General features: G+C 43.4%; 1 protein-coding gene across 1 annotated transcript in view; it reads right to left on the reverse strand.

Annotated features, from left to right (window-relative positions):
- arxa (aristaless related homeobox a) overlaps window positions 1-3,962 on the reverse strand; it is a 10,046-nt gene extending 6,084 nt beyond the window's left edge. Inside the window, exons 1-3 of the mRNA XM_019863050.1 lie at window positions 3,618-3,962; window positions 1,850-2,405; window positions 841-886 (exon numbers count right to left, since the gene is read on the reverse strand). Of these exons, the coding sequence (XP_019718609.1) occupies window positions 841-886; window positions 1,850-2,405; window positions 3,618-3,792 (777 nt within the window). The 5' untranslated portion in view covers window positions 3,793-3,962. The remainder of the gene's footprint in view (window positions 1-840; window positions 887-1,849; window positions 2,406-3,617) is intronic.
- Window positions 3,963-8,542: the final 4,580 nt, after the last annotated feature.

An 8,542-nucleotide genomic window follows, 5' to 3' on the forward strand; every position in this document is an offset into this window, starting at 1 on the left:
GGGGGGGGGGGGGGGGCAGGAGGTAGGAACAAACACCTTTAATGGCTTCTCATTCGCTCCCAAGTGCCACGCATGGGATCAATGCAGGTCGTATCGCAATCACAGAATAGGAAATCAAATAGCACTAACGCCCCCACCCCCCCCTTTTCCTTCTGATGGGAATCCAAACACCGCCTCGTCCCGACAATATGTTTACTCGCAGACTAAGTGAGCGCTTTCTCAATCGCTTAATTGCCGCTAAAGAGCGATCACGCGCGAGATAAAGCACCAATAACCGGAAGTGGCCCTTGTCGAGCACGCGCATTGCCGTTGCCCCCTCGCCCCCGTTAAACACGTTTTACAGTCATAAATGACCGCCTCTAATTGCTCCTTTCATCACTGACGCACATATATCCGGAAACTTCAGCTAATCAAAACTGGAAATCGTAACAGGCATACAGTTTTGGATGTTTTGTTTATTTTACTGAAAAGAAGGCCGTTGCCATTTTGAGCACCTGGACAGATCATAAATGACCCAAGCACTGTGTGAAAACAGGTGCTCTTTCTCACTTTTGCTTGACACAGTCATGCAGCAGTATTCATTTAATTGTAATATTGTCCAAGCGCATCACACTGAGAGATGTTTTTATATCATCTGTCAGTGTCTGACTTGAAAACAGATGCTTAATTATGTTCGTTAATTCTATCTGTAACGCCGTGTGACGTCTGACTATTTTAATGCATCCATGTTTCCCACATGGGGAGATTTGGATTTTTTCCAATTCAAGTGGGTTGTGACGTCTTGACTAAAAGTGGGAGGCCAGTTGTTGGATGTTAAACATTAGAGATAAAGACACCTACTTGGACTCGGGCTTCGGTCAGATCCAAACGCATGGCGAGCTCTTCCCTGCAAATAAAAGAGCAAAGCAGGAAAAAAAAAAATCAACGTTTTGAATTGTTTTGTCCCGACCTGTTGTACCCTGTCAACAATACAGGCGGCAAAATAGCCTTGATTCTTTTCATTTTTCTTTTTCTTATCCTACTTGCTAGAAATAAAATACATCATTGCACATGTTCTATTTTTCCTGTCTGCAATAGGTGGAAATAGGCCTCGTGATTGTTAGATTCCCCCCCCCCCCCATCCTGGCCCTGTCACAGTAACAACATAATGGCTGGAATAATGACATCCAAACGAGTCTGCCACGCACAAAAGCAATTGAAGCTCCCCTTCAGTTGCACCTCAAATTAAATCCACAAAGTACACTGTGAAAATATGAATACTGTAATCCCAGTAGAAACGCTGCAAAAAAAAAAGAAAAAAAAAAAGATTGATTTTTTTTTCAAGCCATAAATGAGGCTGGATCAATTCTCGAAGTCACATCAAAATCTTAATAAACACATTTATATTCGCGTGTAATTCACATTCCATAATACAATGAATTTACAACACACATGCCAAATAATTATTAAAATTGCGCTTGCACCATCGGCCATTGCTCTCAGCACTTGTATTTATTAATTTACTATAAAGGGTTTTTAATGTGTCCGTTCTTGAAGTGTATTTTTTTTTTACGTTTGGGAAGTATTATATTATTATTGTTATTATTTTGAAATTACGAGAACAGATTCTAATTAGGTCGTTTGAGTATTAAGTGAGGCATAAAATCTGTTGTATTTGTGATAATGCCCATAATGAGAACAATGTGAGCAATGCTATCCCAGAAACGCACATACTTATTTTTGCCGCCAATAATAACGTTTCTACAATCCATATAAATAATATCCAATCAAGGACAATTGGCATGAGGCAAACTGAGTTGGTTTGCAGTCACTCGCAATAAAGTCGAGGCGAATGAAATAATAGCGTTACCTGGTGAAGACGTCGGGGTAGTGCGTCTTTTGGAAAGCCCTCTCCAGCTCCTCCAGCTGGTAACTGGTGAAGGTAGTCCTGTATCGTCTCTGCTTGCGCTTCATCATGCCCTCCTCGGAGTCACTGCCCGCCGACAGACACACGCTGTCCTCCCCGTCGCCGGCGTTCAAGCCCTCCCTCTCGTCGTCTTTGGGCGAAGGGCTCGCGGCCGCGTCCCCGCAGCTCTCCTCCTCCGTCTTCACCGCGTCCTCGTCGAACTTTAAGGTGCCGAGCTCCACCAGGCTCGGCGCGCCGCCGTCCTCCGAGCCCTCGCCGGGGCTCCGCTCGCCCTCGGGCCGGCTCAGGGTCGCGTTCTCCCTGTACGACTTGCTGCGGCTGATGCTCACCTGCGGCGCCTGTATGATCTTGAGGCTCTCGGCGGCGCCTTCCAGGAGGAGCCGCTCGCGGTCCAGCTTGTCCGCCTGCTCCTGGAGGTATTTGCCTCCGGGGCCGTACAGGCGGCGCAGCTTCGGGGGCAGATGCATGTCGGCGCTCAGGGAAAGCTCTTTGGTCGGCCCTGATCGGAAAAGCGCGTTAATTCACAGAACGCGATGCCGAGCGACGTAAAAAAAAAAATAAAAATAAAAAAAAAAACTAATCTGACGGCGGATTGCAATAAATTTGAGAATGAAAATTATACGTTTTTGTCCCTCATCTCTTTGGTCTTGGCCTTTGGAACTAGAGAATCACAGTTTAAATTCCGCTTTAAAAAATTGTCCAAAGATCCTAATGTGCTGCTTAGCTCCTGTCGAGGTTCCCTTGAGCAAGGCATCGCCACCCTTTCACTCTGGCATCTCTCGTTGTATGGCTGCGTGTTGCGTGATTTGCCTCTACGTGTAGTGTGCGCACAAAATCGTGTAAAACGAATTTTCCATTTATGGAGTATAGTGGGATAAATTAAAATAAAATATTTAACTTGTACTACTTGATTCATCTCTCAGTCCACCCTCCACCAAAGATCTCAAAACTATTTTCTTGGGTATTTTCTTCGGTCTAAAGCAAAACAATAACACAATCACTGGAGAAATCTATTTTTGTTTACTGTTATAGTCAAATTCTCAATACTCAATTTAAAAATATTGCTTTTACTTGCCAACTTGTCACCAGTGGATTGAAAAACCTGATCAACAATCGGTAGTTGTCAGCTGAGTTTTTGTGGCTATTCTCAATGACTAAACGTAACACCAAGTATATTCTAGGGAGCAGTTAGTCAATTTGCTACCATTTTAAATTCAACACCGACATCGCCGCAGCATAGTCAAGACACAATAATAAATCTTATTTGTCGAAAATTATTATTAAATTAATTGCTCTGGGGGGTTTTTTTGCGCTTATAACAATGTAATTGTGAACAATTATCAACTTCATTGAAAAAATATATCCGATCAAATAAATATACTACAGCTCCACTTCCTACAAGGACACTTAACAACAGGGCAATAATGTAAAAAGACGTATTTATGTGTCTTGTTTTGACAAAAAAAATCTCTGAAAACTGGTCTTATCACCTAGATGTTAAGTAATTTACCGGTGCAGCAAATTAACGCAATTCTATTAATAGAAGGCAGATGAAAGTTCACATGTGCACCTTAGCAAAAACGTCAACATTAATAAATAAATCAAAGTTTCCAACTTTTTTTTTTCCGCTCAGTAAAGACGTGGCTCGCCTTTTTAAGTAAACGTTTAACAGGTAAACGTCAAAGTGAACTGGTTGAAAAATGAAACGTACCCTCCGACGCCTTGTCGAGCTCCCCTCTGGCGGGCAGCGTGCTAATGAGACGAACCCTGCACGGGCTGCGGCGGCCCAGAATGCTGTCAATGCAGTAGGAGGAGAGCAGCGTGGGGGACTTGCTGCCCTTTCTCTCGGCCCTTTCGCGGACGTCTTCGTCAAAGTGGCCGCTCATGTCGACTCTTCTCCGGCCACTTGAGTGTGTTGTCTGGCGGGCGCACAAGACGGGGCTCGCCTGCCTCGCACCTCGCGGCTGCTCCTCCACAGCTCTGTCACACGCGCACAAGCTCGCGAACACGCACGTGCTGGCTTGGTGCGGGCGCCTCCTGATTGGTCGACAGGCTTAGCGCGTGTGTGTCGAGGGAGACTCGCAGGAGCAGCTTTATATATTTTACATTAAGGTTAATTTGAGGGGAGGGCGACAAACGCTGACATGGACTCCTTTACACTACACGGAATGAACCTTTATCTCATTTCTACTTTGAATCCGATTCACGGGTTGTTATCGTCTTAGTTGCGATTTTTGTTTACCCCCTTCGGTGAACTGAGACCAATTTAAAAAAAAATCTAATTTTAAGGATCAAACCCCTGTTGTGCAGAGATCCTCATTCAAAAGTTACTTTTAGATGCTTTTTGTGATATTGTCCCAAATATTTTGGCCAACTAACAACAACACAAATACCTCTTTTATTCAAAAGAATGAATAATGTTAATAATTTATATATATATATATATATGTGTATATGTGTGTGTGTGTGTGTGTGTATGTCTATATATATATATATATATATGTGTGTATGTATACACACACACTAAAAACCGATTACAAAAAGAATAAATAGGTGTTTGAAAGTGCCTGTGCATTGGGGAAAAGTAATTGTAATAAAAAAAAATTATAAAAAAGTAACGTTTGTATTTTTAGTTCATGAGCTTTTTTTTCCCCTGTACCCCCCACCCCAGGCTTTTTAATAATCTAAATAGGTCCTTTCACACCATTTCTGAGTCCAGATCGGGATCTCGGACGTCTGCTAATATCGTGTGACGATCCAATAAATTACCGAGTACCGCAGTTGCTTGCCCAGTACATATAATTTAGCATGAAAAACTCCTAACAATGCAAAACACGAATAGAACAATATCTTGCATATGGCCATGCCTCGCAGTACGACTTTAATTTAAAAGTGTTGCAGCAATAACGTGGATATTCATTCAATAAACATAACTTAATATTCATCTCCATTGTACGTCGTTTTACGTCATTTTGATTCCTAATACATTTTAATTATTTTTTTCAGACGGTGTCCCGGATAAAATACTGTCCACCATGTGAGTGTAAGTAATTGCTTGACATTTTTAAGAATGATATGATTTCCTTGATGGTATCGTGGCACACACGCCTGAGTTGTGTGCGTGCAGCATGTGGCCACTCAGTGATTGCGAATGGTTGTTTGTCTCTATACGTAGCCTGTTACTGGCTGACGACCAGTTCAGGGTGTAGTCTGCCTTCCGCCCGAAGTCAGCTGGGATCGGCTCCAGGAACTCCCCGAGGCCCTGTTCAGGATAAGCGCTGTTGAAAATGGATGAATGGATGGATGATCGCCATTAAGCAGTATATGTAGAGAATGTGACGTATGTGCATGTCCGTCACTCTGCGTGCTCTCTCCCGCAGACTTATAAAGTGAGGGTGACGAGGTGCCGCAAGGGAAGACGGGATTGCACACGGGGACTTCACCGTGCATGGTCGGGGGGTGGAGGGGTGAGGGGGGCGCTTTAGATAGAGAATGTAATTTTAAATGAAAGTCTATTTAACCCGCTGTGAATGGCGACGTGACCTCCATCCTCGCCTCAGAGCCCATCACTGTTAAAAGGATCATTTTCAGAATTCAATCCAAAAACTTGAGCAAGCTGCAATTTACTCTGCCCCCTTTCTTTCTTTCCTTGTCGCCTTCCCCTCCGATCTGTCTCCGTATAGTAGAAAGACGGCACAATGTCCAGAAAATTGCTCATAATTCCCAATTTTGTCTTTATTTCAGTCGGGTCATATTTTTTTTATCTTGTGTGTGTGACCGCTCAGATTAGTTAAGGCTTCACTTTTGATTTTGATCGGGTTGCATTTAAACAAACACAACCCCGCGGCGTGCTGCCCCTTCCAATTTCTGATGAGACAAAATTGAAATGAGAGTATATGTCATCTTTTCTTGACTGCGCGTCCTCATACCAGTGCTGGTGTCACATTCCAATCATCCGCAACTTCTAAACTTCCGAGCTTGTTTATTTGCAGGCAAATCAATGTAATGAGCGTAATAACAATAGGCCTATAAAATGTTCTTGGCGGTCACAAGCAAACGTGCCTGATGCAGACGGGTATTTAGAGTCGCTCTGTAATTTGCGGCCCACAATTTGATTCATTTATCCGCGCACTGTTATTAACCCTGTGGAAAAAGAGATGTCAGCCGCCATTTCGAGCAGCAGGACATCCGCGCTTTGTTTAAATGCACTAATTACGCGCATACATTAGAGGAGAAAGGAATAGCCTGCACGCGTGCAATTTTCACATTTCCAATTTTCCGTTTAGCTGCTTGCAGGTGGAGAGAAGGCTTCTGGACGCCCGCTCAGCATCACTTTAGCACGTACGGCAAACGCGAAAACCACGCACTATACCAATGCAATTAATTTGCAAAGATGATGTTTTATATGAGAGGCAGTGACAAAAAGCCGTTTCGTGATGCGCACGCTCTATTTTATGTGGTTGTAACTTGCAGTGATGTAAGTCTACAGGCTACTGCTCTGCATCGCAGAGAGGGGTGTTTCTAATATTGCTCTGACTTTTGTTTCGCTTCACGAAATGGAATGTTGTATTGACAATGATTGTTTTCATTAGCTTCCATTTTTATTGAGTGACTTTTGTTTCGCTTCACGGAATGGAATGTTGTACAGTATTTACAATGATTGTTTTCATTAGCTTCCATTTTTATTGATGGAAATGAACCTGTATCTTACATACAGCTAAATGTCTGACTCGTATGATGTATTCTTTATTTCTGGGGAGATAATGTTAAACATTTCTCGACCAATATGGGGTGTACCTAATTTAAAAAAAAAGGGATCATTGGTGTGACAGCAGGCAAGCCTTGAAAAGGTGTTTGCGCTGCTTGTCATTCAACTGGCGCCATCTTCTGGGTGGAAAATAAAAAGGCAATAAGCTGGAGACCAGGTTTTCGCAAAACAGCCCCCCCGCCCCCCAAATGAATGTATATGTGTGTGTATATAATGTATGTATGTATGTATGTATGTAGTCTATGCATGAATGCACATATGTATGTATAATTTGCGTGTGTACAGTATGTATCGTATGCATTTATGCAGAGTGTGCATGTACGTATGTATGTAGGCTTTGTATGTATACATTGAACCCAATCGAATCGTTCCACTTGGAAATATATCGAGATACATATCAAATTATCTTTGGAGGGCTATGTTTTAGAAGGAATTGAACAGTTGAAAAATACAAATGAAGGAATATTTAACAATGATGATGTTATTTCTAAATTATGCAGTGGAAGTAGAGAAGTACCAAAAAAAAAAAAAAAGTGCACCTGCGCGTTGCAAGGTGATCGCAACAAATGTCGGAGCATGTCAAGTGGTCCAGTTGGATCAGGCACGATGACGTCATATCACCCATCCAGCCTCCTCTGGTCCTCCATGTATGACATAATTGGACAGTGCCCCACTCCGGGGTGCCAAAGCAGGAAGCGGAGGGGAGGATGGGGGAGGGGGGGAGCCTGGTGTGAGTGTGTTGAGGAGGGGAGGGGAGGAGGGAGGGAGGCCTTTGGAGGCGCACGTTCGCAAAGTTAATTAGCGGTTATTAACAGGCCGCATAATGAGTGCGAGAGGGAGTCAATTTAATGACTTTGTTAGTGCTGAGTCGAGAGCGACAGGCAGGCGCGGAGCGAGACAACAAAGGCACGCAGCCATCATGTGTAATTTCCAGTCCTAATGCGCTCTGATCGGAAACAAAGAGCTCTAATTTCGTTCAACTGACTCGATAATTTGTCCCTTATGTAAGGAAAATAATAAATGACGCAACAGGAGTATAGCTTTCTATTTGAAAGGACGCGGAAGCGGATATGAATGAGGCAAGGTCACATGGGACTGCGGGCCTGTCATTATATGCATCATCACATTTCAATTTTAAAAAAATGTCAGAGTTGCCTCCCAATGGACATATCAACACTTGTGTTTTACAGCCACATCAGCAATGGCATTTTGCAACGGATTATTTAACAATACTCCTAGGTGTAGATATTCTTTATCATCTTTGAAAAATGACAACTATTACTGAGTCACAGCGGTAGAAGAAGTCTGTTCTTCTCTGACCGCACGGGCGCATTATACCGTACGACGTCCTGGGGGTCAAACCAGAAGGAGCGGCACAATGACTTGGATTGCAGCATTAAATCATGATGCGTGAACCGGCTAATTCTTCCTATTCTATTTGAAAATGTGATTACGCCATCTGACTTACGTTCGGTTCCGATTTGGGTCGCGGGAATACAACAATAAAATAGAAGAAGGCTATCTTGTTCCTGCAGTGGAAAAAAAATCTGCTTTTACAACAGCAAAGTGAGCGCGCAGATGTTTTAAAGACAAATCAAAGCAGAGCATGCATCAATGACAGGCAGGGCAGTCAAGCTTATTGTGGCCCACGACTGCAAAATGACGGCGTCTTCACGCATGACCTCATCATTCCACAGATGGCTTGAATTATAGGAAAGATGCGAGCGCCATTATCGGCCAGAAGGGGTGGAAGGGGGCGGTGGGTGGAGGGGGGGGGGCGACTCCAAGTCGTCTGTTTGGATTCATGACGGGTTAAAAGGTGATTCAAAAGAGAGAGGCTATTTCACGGCTGGGTTTTTTTCCTCCTG

Source organism: Hippocampus comes, unplaced genomic scaffold (assembly GCF_001891065.2).
Source record: "Hippocampus comes isolate QL1 unplaced genomic scaffold, H_comes_QL1_v1.1 scaffold360, whole genome shotgun sequence".
In the NCBI taxonomy this organism is placed as follows: Eukaryota; Metazoa; Chordata; class Actinopteri; order Syngnathiformes; family Syngnathidae; genus Hippocampus; species Hippocampus comes.